This window comes from Lepidochelys olivacea, assembly GCF_965140295.1.
Source record: "Lepidochelys olivacea isolate rLepOli2 genome assembly, chromosome: 1".
Lineage (NCBI taxonomy): Eukaryota > Metazoa > Chordata > Testudines > Cheloniidae > Lepidochelys > Lepidochelys olivacea.
In genome coordinates this window covers 112,647,108-112,660,054 of record NC_140411.1, presented here as the reverse complement: position 1 = coordinate 112,660,054, position 12,947 = coordinate 112,647,108, and the positions used below count along the sequence as shown (strand labels likewise).

Genomic DNA, 12,947 nt, shown 5'->3' with positions numbered 1-12,947 from the left:
ACTTCTAATAAGCCTGTTACTAAAATAAACTGCAAAGCTTTAATTTAGCTAGAGAGAAAGAGAGACTAATATATTAAGCTACTCTTTAAATATAAAACACTTTTCAGTTTCCTCCTTACTGCTTTTTTTTTTGACAGATGTACTTACGCTGTTGGAAACCATGACTTTATTGAAGCTTACAAATGCCAGACTGTTATAGTACAATATCCTTTTCCATCAGTTCATTTGAGAGCTCATAAATGTGTGTATCTGGGATAACTTCATGTTTGAGGAGGGCGAAATGCTTTCAAATGTGATGGGATTACGAAATATAAATGTGGTTTGGTGTATGTGTGTGTCTAAAATTTTAGCTATTTAGACTTGTAACCAATGAAATCCAAATAAAATTTCCCCCTTCTCTTTGGGGTCAAAGAAAAGTACACTTGCCCCCAAGCCAGAGAATTAGTCTTCTGCAGTCCCCCACATAATGTAGAGAGGATGATGATATTGCAAAGAGCCACTATCCCGTTCCCTTCCTTGGGCCTCTCCCACTCCCATGTGCGGGGCACTGTGCTCCCTCAGTCAGGGTAAAAGAGGTAGCATGCAGTAGAGCTGGACTCATCCCTTATGTGCCCCTACACTCCGATTCCTGATCTGTTGCCTTTTTTTGCAGTCTTCTACACTCAGAAATAGGGCATACTATACAGCCTCTTACACCTATCCCATTTTACTTCCTGGGTCACTTTGTAAATTGTGTGCTATGTTCTCCTAAATATAACACATCATTCCTGCGAGCATTTCAAGCACATAAAGAAGAAAACTGGTAAGTACTTTATAAATGTCGTTATGTTAGTAACTAGGCAGGTGAACAGATCTAGATGATTGTTACTGCTACCTTTCATCCCAAAATGCGACCATAGTTCAATTAAGATACCACCATAAAAATAACTTTCATTATCTATAATGATTTGTTTCAGTTGTGTACACCAGGTATTTACTAATTAAAACTGTTATGTCACTCTGCTCTTTCGAATTTCTATAAGGGACTCAAGCCCAAAATCTGTTCATTTGTCGATTCAAATTGTTTAGCAAACGTACTTTGTTTCCCTTTAAGTAAAGCATTGATTGCAGAATGATATTCTGCTTGACAGTTTGTCACCTGGAGATTAATTAACTGCATTATTCATTTACTGCAAGTAATGATGTGTGAAACACTGACCTTTTAAAGACATTTTCCTATAAAATGTGATTTTTTTTTATAAGGTTTAAGGAAAGGAAAACTGGATATATAGGGAATTGTATAGCCACCAGCAACACTTACGTCCATATGGACTAAAAAGTAACTTGTGTGGCTTAACCTGCAATATGGGGTTAGTTACTCATGCATAATAAATTTATTGATTTTTTTTGTTTGTTTCTGTAGGGCTTTGCCTATTATGTATGCTGTAGCACTTGACCTTCGAATTTTTGCTAATAATGTGAGTAGACAGGAAACTTGCAGTTTAACAATTTCATGTATTCTATCTGTCAATAAGGAATTTATTTGACTGAAGTGTCTTAAACTTTCATCCTTCGCTTAATCTTCTCCCTTTTATGTAAGGACGTGTTACAAAATAATTAGGGTTGTCAAGTGATTAAAAAATTAATTTTGATTAATTGTGCTGTTAAACAATAATAGAATACCATTTCTTTAAATATTTGTAGATGTTTTCTACATTTTCAAATATATTGATTTCAATTACAACACAGAATACCAAGTGTACGCTGTTCACTTTATTTCTGATTACAAATATTTGCACTGTAAAAAAGAAAATAAATAGTATTTTTCAGTTCACCTAATACAAGTAATGTAGTGCAATCTTTTTATCATAAAAGCTGAACTTGCACATGTTACTCCGGGGGAGATTCTGCCCCAAAAAATTAAAAATTATGTGCACAATATTTTAATATTCTGCAAATTTTTTTTGTCAAAATAACACTATATAATCACACCAGCTTCAATTATTTTGATAATTTATTTCAAAATACCTGTCAGCAAGTATGTAACAATACAGACATATAAAAATTTCCCCCAGGAGTAGAGAATTAAAGAAACCCCTATGACAACCCCGTTCCTGTTTCTCGAGCCCAGCCGGGGGGCCAGACTCTCACACCCACTCTTGCCTCTAAGAGCCCAGCTGCGGGGCCCTCCCTGGCTGAGACGCTCACATCCCCTATCCTCCTAGAGTCCAGGGATACAGAGGCAAAAATAGCCTGATGCTGGGTCCTGGGCTTGCACGGAGTTTCCTGTGCGCCGCCGCCTCCTTCCTAAAGGGTATGCTGGGAACTGCAACTGCTGGGAACCCTCCAGTTCCCGTCCCCTGGTATTATTTTCTGTTTGCAAGCTGGGCTCTGCTGGGTCCAGCCACCCCTAGTGGCAGCCAACATCTCTGCAGCCCATTTCAGGGGGTGGGGGAAGAAAATTCTGCATTGCACAGTGGTGCAGAACTCCACATGTAGAGCCTACATGTCCACTCAGTCCTATTCCTTGTTCAGCCAATTTCTCAGACATACAAGTTTGTTTACTTTTGCAGGAGATAATGCTGCCTGCTTCTTCTTTACAATGTCATCTGAAAGTGAGAACAGGTGTTCACATGGCACTGTTGTAGCTGGCATCTCAAGATATTTATGTGCCAGATGCACTAAAGAATCATATGTCCCTTTCATGCTTCAGCCATCTTTTAAGAGGATGTTTGTCTTAATGATTAGAGCCTACAAGGGTACTTGTTCAGCCAAAGTTTTTTTTACATTGTTTTGTTTTTGAGTGCAGTTATGTAACAAAAAAAAAAATCTACATTTGTAAATTGCACTTTCACCATACAGATTGCACTATAGTACTTGTATGAGATTTATTGAAAAATACTATTTCTTTTGTTTGTCATTTTTACAGTGCAAATATTTGTAATACAAAATATAAAGTGAGCACGGTACGCACGGTACACTTTGTATTCTGTGTTGTAGTTGAAATCAATATATTTGAAAATATAGAAAAACATTTAAAAATATTTAATTTCAATTGGTATTCTATTAACAGTGCGATTAAAACTGCGATTAATCACGATTAATTTTTTGAGTTAATAGCATGAGTTAACTGCAATTAATCAACAGCCCTAAAAATGATATATACTCAGAGTTTCACCCACTGCTAAGTTCATTTTATACTTGCAATAATATAAGTTGCTTGTTCTACCTACCTGTTATTTTTGGCCCTTAACCTAGGAGGTGCTGAGAACTTGCAAGTCTCACTGATGTCAGTCTGGGTTTCTGAAGTTATTTATGGTTCAGAAAGGCTCTGTGGGGCATGCCTTAATTGCATCAGTAATGCTTTTACTCCCTGGCTTCATGATTGGGTAGAATTTTCTCCAAGAAACTTTTTTTGAATTAGATAGGGTTTAAAAATTCTCTGTGATGGACCATGGTGGTAGTTTGTGTTGCAATGGGGAAAAACTTTATTTCTGCCTGGAGTAGGAAATGGTCTGAACAGAGTAGTAAGTAGATTCTACATTTATCCAGCCTGAGGATCCAATGTTGATAAGGCCATTTATGTATTTGGGCGCATATATTACCTGTGAGAAACCTGAATCGGAGGGTCTGCATGGGAGTTTTTGGTTTATCGGTTTGGAGAAGTTTGTATACTAACTAGATTGGCACTGTATGAGAGCTGATGGGGCATTTTAATAGATATGTCTTCAATAACAAGGATGAGTCTCCGTTTCTTTTTCTTTTTTTTTGGCCTGTTTGCATTTGTTTTCAGGGTAGTTAAAAGTGGGGGAGAATGTAAACAAAAGTCAAAATTAAAACAACACTTAATTCACGAGGCAAATTCCAGTGCATGTTAAGGCCATTGGTTTGTCTTTTGTTATCCTTACTCGGAGATAAAGTTGTACATTAGTTAATCCACCTTTCAGATCTCTCCAGTTTTACATGTTATGTTGCCAGATCATGATTTATCATGAGCTTAGCAATATTTGGTGTTTTTCTTCAAGTTCCAGCACCTGGAGTCCTGTGAATGCCTGAGAATCTCAGCTTTCATTCCCAAGAAAAATTGCTGGCCTTCATAGTTGCAGAGAGAGGTTGAAAAAGCGAACCCTGAAGGCTCATACACCAGAAGGCAACTTAAAAGAACCCAAATTTATTTTTAAATAACTTTTTTGGAGGTGGCCTAAATCATGATTTTTTTGAAGGCTTGTGGTTGGCAATACCTAGGGTGACCATATTTTCCCAACGGGAAAACAGGACACCCGTGGGCCAGCCCGAGCCCCTCCGCCCCAGCACGGGGCTGGCCCAAGGCCTTCTGAGGTCCCCCAGCATCCCCATGTGCCGGGCTGCCGGTGGCCACCCTCGCCTCCCCACACTTGTGCCAGCCTGAGCCCTCCCTGCCTCCTGTTCATGTGGGCTCAGCCTGAAGTTAATGAGCGGGGGGTGTTCAGAACCTCCAAAGAGATATTTTAATACGTACAGTATGTTGGGGTGACAGGTGTAAGGAACTTACCTCTTACTTTACTTTACAAGATACTGTATTTACAGAACTAGTCTACTTATTGCTTTTAAAAGATGAGCCTGGACATAGGAATACATGCTGTGTCTCTCACCTTGCATGCTAGGCCGATCAACAGCTGGTGAAGAAAGGGAAAAGCAAAGTTGGTGATATGTTGGAAAAAGCAGCAGAATTGCTGATGAGCTGTTTTCGTGTCTGTGCCAGTGACACGTAAGTGAAAGATCCTTTCTAGATCTTGTGTTGAATCATTAAGAAATGTAAATAACTTTACCCATTTGTAAAGCATAAGAACTAATTCTCTGCACTAGCCAAGACCATATCTGGGTCAAGGTAGTCACTTTTGTTGCCTGCCTCCTTCTCTTGTTCTCTCCTGAGTATCAACTACAGCTGGAGAGGCTTCTCTTTAGGCTTGATAGTCTTAGCAGGTGTTGCAGAAGAGACTAATTTACATCCTGGTCTCTCAAGGCAAACAATTAATTCTTTCTGTCCTGTTCCAGTGTGGAGTTTGTACATGCCATCACAGTGGGACTGGGAGAGAGGGAGTTTTACTTCAATCTTCCATTCTTAACAGGTTTAATGTTCTCAACATGGAGAAAAGGCTTCTTCACTCTTTCTCCCCTTCCAGTATTGCAAACAGCTGTAATTCTCAGGCGCATGCTACATACAGGTGTGCAGAAGGCCATAGAAGGGGAATTCCACTGTAGGGAACCCCAGTCTCTCTCTATTACAGTATATCTTGTAAAAATAACAGGGAGTCCTTGTGGCACTTTATAGACTAACAAATTTATTTGGGCATAAGCTTTCGTGGGCTAGAATCCACTTCATCGGATGCATGGAGTGGAAAATACAGGAGCAGGTATCAATACATGAAAAGATGTGAATTGCCTTACCAGGTGTGAGGTTAGTCTAATGAGACAATTCAATTGACAGCAGGATAGCAAGGGTGGAAAAATAACTTTTGAAGTGGTAATGAGAGTGGCCCATTTCAGACAGTTGATAAGAAGGTGTGAGTAACAGTACAGGGAAACTAGGTTTAGGTTTTATAACGACCCAGCCACTCCCAGTCTTTATTCAGGCCTAATCTGATGGTGTCCAGTTTGCAAATTAATTCCAGTTCCGCAGTTTCACATTGGAGTCTGTTTTTGAAGTTTTTTTGTTGAAGAATTGCCACTTTTAGGTCTGTTATTGAGTGACCAGGGAGATTGAAGTGTTCTCCGACTGGTTTTTGAATGTTAGGATTCCTGATGTCAGATTTGTGTCCATTTATTCTTTTGCGTAGAGACTGTCCAGTTGGGTCAATATACATGGCAGAGGGGCATTGCTGGCACATGATGGCATATATCACATTGGTAGATGTCCAGGTGAATGAGCCCCTGATGGTGTGGCTAATGTGGTTAGGTCCTATGATGGTGTCCCTAGACTAGATATGCAGACAGAGTTGGCACCGGGGTTTGTTGCAGGGTTTGATTCCTGGGTTAGTGTTTTTGTTGTGTGGTGTGTAGTTGCTGGTGAGTATTTGCTTCAGGTTTGGGGGCTGTCTGTAAGAGAGGACTGGCCTGTCCCCCAAGGTCTATGAGAGTGAGGGATCATCATTCAGGATAGGTTGTAGATCCTTGATGATGCGCTGGAGAGGTATTAGTTGGGGGCTGTAGGTGACACCTAGTGGCATTCTGTTACTTTCTTTGTAGGGCCTGTCTTGTAGTAGGTGATCTCAGGTGCTCAATCTGTTTCTTCACTTCACCAGGTGGGTATTGTAGTTTTAAGAATGCTCGATAGAGATCCTGTAGGTGTTTGTGTCTGTCTGAGGGATCAGAGCAAATGTGGTTGTATCTTAGAGCTTGGCTGTAGACAATGGATTGTGTGATGTGGTCTGGATGATCTTGTAGCCTCTATCATAACAAGGCTGTCCTCCTCCAGACTTTATGCACCAAAGTTATTTAAACTTCTGTTATTAGCTTAAAATCCAGGGAAACTCCTTTTAAAAAACAAAAAAAAACCCTTAAGATCACTCAAATATTTCCTATCAACACAATCACTAGAAACCCACGAAATCTCCAGCTAAGTAGTATTAGCATCCACAAAAGTCTAAAGTTACTCTTCATACCTCCCAGATACCATAATACCAAAGTACACTTAGATTTCTCTCCTCTACAACAATCTCCCTTTCAGATGCACACATCATGTTCTTCAAAATCTCATCCCAGGGTATGTCTACACTAAGAAATTAGGTCGAATTTATAGAAGTCAGTTTTGTAGAAAGCGTTTTTATACGGTTGTTTGTGTGTGTCCCCACACAAATGCTCTAAGTGCATGTAGTCGGCGGAGTGTGTCCACAGTACCAAGGCAACCATCGACTTCCGGAGCGTTGCACGGTGGGTGGCTATCCCACAGTTCCCGCAGTCTCCGCCGCCCATCTGAATTCTGGGTAGAAATCCCAGTGCCTGATGGGGCTAAAACATTGTCGCGGGTGGTTCTGGGTACATATCATCAGGCCCCCGTTCCCTCCCTCCCTCCCTCCGTGAAAGCAAGGGCAGACAATCGTTTTTCGTCTTTTTTCTTGAGTTACCTGTGCAGATGCCATACCATGGCAGGCATGGAGCCCGCTCAGCTAACCGTCACCATATGTCTCCTGGGTGCTGGCAGATGTGGTACTGCATTGGTACACAGCAGCAGTTTATTGCCTTTTGGCAGCAGACAGTACAGTATGACTGGTAGCCATCGTCAACATAGTCCTGGGTGCTCTTTTAGCCGGGCGCCTGGACAAACATGGGAGTGACTCAGCCAGGTCATTTCCCTTGTTTCGTCTCGTGGCGATTGAGTCCTACCGGCAGTGCACTCTCTTTTAACCTGCAGCTAGCAGAAGATGATGGGCAGTCATCATACTGCACCGTCTTCTGCCGAGCACCCAGGAGATGACGATGGCTAGCGGTCGTACTGCACAGTCTGCTGCCAGCAAGATGTATAAAGGTAGATGAAGTGGCTCAAAACAAGAAATAGACCAGATTTGTTTTGTATTCATTTTCTCCCAGCCCTCTGTGAAATCAACGGCCTGCTAAACCCAGTTTTGAGTTCTGTCCTTGAGGTTTTGAGTTCTATCCTTGAGGGGGCCATTCAGTTTCTCACAAAGCCACCCCCTTTGTTGATTTTAATTCCCTGTAAGCCAACCCCGTAAACCATGTCGTCAGTCGCCCCTCCCTCCGTCAGGGCAACGGCAGACAATCGTTCTGCGCCTTTTTTCTGTGCAGACACCATACCATGGCAAGCATGGAGCCTGCTCAGATCACTTTGGCAATTAGCAGCACATTAAACACCACACGCATTATCCAACAGTATATGCAGCACCAGAACCTGACAAAGCGATACCAGGCGAGTAGGTGACATCAGCGTGGTGACGTGAGTGATGAGGACATGGACACAGACTTCTCTCAAAGCACGGGCCCTGGCAATGTGGGCATCATGGTGCTAATGGGGCAGGTTCATGCGGTGGAACGCCAATTCTGGGCTCGGGAAACAAGCACAGACTGGTGGGACCGCATAGTGTTGCAGGTCTGGGACGATTCCCAGTGGTTGTGAAACTTTTGCATGTGTAAGGGCACTTTCATGGAACTTTGTGACTTGCTTTCTCCTGCCCTGAGGCGCAAGAATACCAAGATGAGAGCAGCCCTCACAGTTGAGAAGCAAGTAGCAATAGCCCTGTGGAAGCTTGCAAAGCCAGACAGCTACCGGTCAGTTGGGAATCAATTTGGAGTGGGCAGATCTGTGGGGGCTGCTGTGATGCAAGTAGCCAACACAATCAAAGATCTGCTGATATCAAGGGTAGTGACCCTGGGAAATTGCAAGTCATAGTGGATGGCTTTGCTGCAATGGGATTCCCTAACTGTGGTGGGGCCATAGATGGAACCCAAATCCCTATCATGGGACCGGAGCACCAAGCCAGCGAGTACATAAACCGCAAGGGGTACTTTTCAGTAGTGCTGCAAGCACTGGTGGATCACAAGGGACGTTTCACCAACATCAACGTCGGATGGCCGGGAAAGGTACATGACGCTCACATCTTCAGGAACTCTGGTCTGTTTCAAAAGCTGCAGGAAGGGACTTTCTTCCCAAACCAGAAAATAACCGTTGGGGATGTTGAAATGCCTATAGTTATCCTTGGGGACCCAGCCTACCCGTTAATGCCATGGCTCATGAAGCCATACACAGGCAGCCTGGACAATAGTCAGGAGCTGTTCAACTACAGAAAGTGCAGAATGGTGGTAGAATGTGCATTTGGACGTTTAAAAGTGCGCTGGCGCAGTTTACTGACTCAGTTAGACCTCAGCAAAACCAATATTCCCACTGTTATTACTGCTTGCTGTGCGCTCCACAATATCTGTGAGAGTAAGGGGGAGACGTTTAGGGCGGGGTGGGAGGTTGAGGCAAATCGCCTGGCTGCTGGTTACGCACAGCCAGACACCAGGGCGGTTAGAAGAGCACAGGAGGGCGCGGTGTGCATCAGAGAAGCTTTGAAAACCAGTTTCATGACTGGACAGGCTACAGTGTGAAAGTTCTGTTTGTTTCTCCTTGGTGAAATCCCCTGCCCCTTGGTTCACTCTACTTCCCTGTAAGCTAACCACCCTCCTCTCCTCCCTTCGATCACTGCTTGCAGAGGCAATAAAGTCATTGTTGCTCCACATTCATGCATTCTTTATTCATTCATCACACAAATAGGGGGATAACTACCAAGGTAGCACCAGGAGGGGTGGTGGAGGAGGGAAGGACAAGGCTCTCAGCACTTTAAAAGTTTAAAACTTATTGAATGCCAGCCTTCTGTTGCTTGGGCAATCCTCTGGGTGGAGTGGCTGGTGGCCGGAGGCTCCTGCACCGTGTTCTTGGGCGTCTGGGTGAGGAGGCTATGGAACTTGGGGAGGAGGGTGGTTGGTTACACAGGGGCTGTAGCAGCGGTCTGTGCTCCTGCTGCCTTTCCTGCAGCTCAACCATACGCTGGAGCATATTGGTTTGATCCTGCAGCAGCCTCAGCATTGAATCCTGCCTCCTCTCATCACACTGCCGCCACCTTTTAGCTTCAGCCCTCTCTTCAGCCTACCACTTACTCTCTTCAGCCCGCCACCTCTCCTCCTGGTCAATTTGTGCTTTCCTGCACTCTGATATTGTCTGCCTCCACGCATTCATCTGTGCTCTGTCAGTGTGGGAGGACAGCATAAGCTCAGAGAACATTTCATCACATGTGTGTTTTTTTCGCCTTCTAATTTTCACTAGCCTCTGAGAAGGAGAAGATTCTGTGATCCTTGAAACACATGCAGCTGGTGGAGAAAAAAAAAGGGACAGTGGTATTTAAAAAGACACATTTTATAGAACAATGGGTACACTCTTCCACGGTAAACCTTGCTGTTAACATTACATACACAGCACATGTGCTTTCGTTACAAGGTCGCATTTTGCTTCCCCCCACCATGTGGCTAGCCCCTCCCCCCTCCCCGTGGCTAACAGCAGGGAACATTTTTATTCAGCCACAGGCAAACATCCCAGCTGGAACGGGCACCTCTGAATGTCCCCTTAAGAAAAGCACCCTATTTCAACGAGGTGACCATGAATGATATCACTCTCCTGAGGATAACACAGAGAGATAAAGAACGGATGTTGTTGGAATGCCAGCAAACATACGCTGCAATGCTTTGTTCTATAATGATTCCCGAGTACGTGCTACTGGCCTGGTGTGGTAAAGTGTCCTACCATGGTGGACGGAATAAGGCTGCCCTCCCCAGAAACCTTTTGCAAAGGCTTTGGGAGTACATCCAGGAGAGCTGCAAATGCCAGGGCAAATTAGTCATTAAACATGCTTGCTTTTAAACCATGTATAGTATTTTAAAAGGTACACTCACCAGAGGTCCCTTCTCCTCTGGGTCTGGGAGGCAGCCTTGGGTGGGTTCAGGGGGTAGTGGCTCCAGGTCCAGGGTGAGAAACAGTTCCTGGCTGTCGAGAAAACCGGTTTCTCCACTTGCTTGCTTGCTGTGAGCTATCTACAACTTCATCATCATCTTCCTAGTCCCCAAAACCTGCTTCTGTGTTGCCTCCATCTCCATTGAAGGGGTCAAACAACAGCTGGGGTAGTGGTGGCTGAACCCCCTAAAATGGCATGCAGCTCATCATAGAAGCGGCATGTTTGGGGCTCTGACCCGGAGCGGCCGCTTGCCTCTCTGGTTTTCTGGTAGGCTTGCCTCAGCTCCTTCAGTTTCACGCGGCATTGCTTCGGGTCCCTGTTATGGCCTCTGTCCTTCATGCCCTGGGGGATTTTGACAAATGTTTTGGCATTTCAAAAACTGGAACGGAGTTCTGATAGCACGGATTCCTCTCCCCATACAGCGATCAGATCCTGTACCTCCTGTTCGGTCCATGCTGGAGCTCTTTTGCGATTCTGGGACTCCATCATGGTCACCTGTGCTGATGAGCTCTGCATGGTCACCTCTGCTGACGAGCTCTGGCCAGCGTGGCAAGCTGCATGTGACCATGCAAACAGGAAATTGAAATTCAAAAGTTTGCGGGCCTTTTCCTGTCTACCTGGCCAGTGCATCTGAGTTGAGAGTGCTGTCCAGAGCGGTCACAATAGAGCACTCTGGGATATCTCCCAGAGGCCAATACCGTCTAATTGCGTCCACAGTATCCCAAATTCGACCCAGCAACGCCAATTTAAGCGCTAATCCCCTTGTCGGGGGTGGAGTAAGGAAATTGATTTTAAGAGCCCTTTAAGTCAAAAAAAAAAAAAAAAGGGCTTCATTGTGTGGACGGGTACAGGGTTAAATCGATTTAATGCTGCTAAATTCGACCTCAACTCCTAGTGTAGACCAGGGCCAAGTATACAAACTTAACTCCAGTCTGAGTATTTAAGAAGAAATAAACACTATGTAGAATTTCAGAGTAAAATCATGTCTCTCTGTAAGATCCTTCATCTTGCTGTGATTGGAGTTAAGGTTGTGCATTGAGTGAAATTCTGAGGAGGTGGACGTATACATTGTTGATGGCTTATTTTGGAAGTGTGTGAATGGTAAGACAGGTGACTTGAGATTGGGGTGGATACCCTTGTCTTCCTAGATGACTTTCTTGATTTGAAGTGATTGCATTGATGGGGGAACACAGTTGAGCAATCTTAAAATTAACGAGGATTATAGGACAGAAATGGGATTGGGCGCTCTATTTTGATGAAGATTGCATGGTCTAAAATTTACAAGGAATTTTTGGCTTGTTTTTGTTTGGTAGTAATGTAAGACCACTTGTTTTAAAAAATATGGATCAAAGGCGTGTGAGGGGATTTCATTCTAAAAGCAAAATATGTATTTTCCTAAAACATTCATTTCTAATGTTTTATCTTTTGTTACAGTCGAGCTGGCATTGATGACTCCAAAAAGTGGGGCATGTTGTTTCTGGTGAATCAGCTGTTCAAAATCTATTTTAAGGTATGATCCAAGTCTACTAAGCTTGTTTTCTTTGTATTTCATGTTCTAAATCAAGTCCTGTTCCTCACATAGTGCTACATTGATATACCTTTCAATCATGTGACTTTCTTCTCAGATTAACAAACTTCATCTGTGTAAACCATTAATTAGAGCTATTGACAGCTCAAATTTGAAAGATGACTACAGCATGGCACAGAGAGTTACATACAAATACTACGTTGGACGCAAGGCCATGTTTGACAGTGATTTTAAGCAAGGTACTATATGCCAGTAGAACAGATTTATATTCTCACTGCTGGGAGTGACCTCCAGCTGACGTGTTCTATGTGTGACTCAAAACCTGTTGTGGAAAGCACAGTTGTTGTGAAGCGTGACTTTCGTTCCGTCAGTGCAAAGACAAGATCCAAAGGGATTTGCTGCAGGCTCAACCAGATTAGAGTATGGATTACATTACAATTCTCATTTCAACATACACTCAGTCTTGAACTATTTACTTCTCCAAACTCTTCTTTAGCGTACACTTTATACATTTAGTACACAAGTTACTAAAATGTGTTTTCTGGGTGAGTGTCCAGCAAGATACCTTGTGATTTATGTATATAAGAGATGTTTGTAGAACTTCACAGCTTTCTTGCCCTTTCGGATGTCGCTTGTTCAGCAGACTTTCAACAAATTTTGCCATACAATTTAGCTTCTTGGTGCACTGATTTTGAAGGCACATTGTAGCTTTATTTAACCTTTCTCAGTAATAACATTATATGATACTTTAGGGCTGTGGCTCTCAAACTTTCCAGACTACTGTCCCTCTTTCAGGAGTCTGATTTGTCTTGCTTACCCCAAGTTTCACCTCACTTAAAAACTACTTGCTTACAAAATCAGACACAAAAATGTCACAGCACACTATTACTGAAAAATTGCTTACTTTCTCATTTTTACCATATTCTTATAAAACAAATCAATTGGAATATAAATATTGTACT

The 12,947-nt window shown here is 43.1% G+C and overlaps 1 protein-coding gene across 2 annotated transcripts in view; it reads left to right on the top strand.

The window, feature by feature from the left end:
- Positions 1-12,947, top strand: part of PCID2 (PCI domain containing 2) — a 31,825-nt gene that overhangs the window by 13,206 nt on the left and 5,672 nt on the right. For both annotated transcript variants that reach the window (XM_084617511.1, XM_084617510.1), the window contains exons 6-11: positions 138-205; positions 763-802; positions 1,403-1,457; positions 4,623-4,726; positions 11,892-11,967; positions 12,083-12,224. In XM_084617511.1, coding sequence (XP_084473637.1) covers positions 138-205; positions 763-802; positions 1,403-1,457; positions 4,623-4,726; positions 11,892-11,967; positions 12,083-12,224 — 485 coding nt within the window. The remainder of the gene's footprint in view (positions 1-137; positions 206-762; positions 803-1,402; positions 1,458-4,622; positions 4,727-11,891; positions 11,968-12,082; positions 12,225-12,947) is intronic.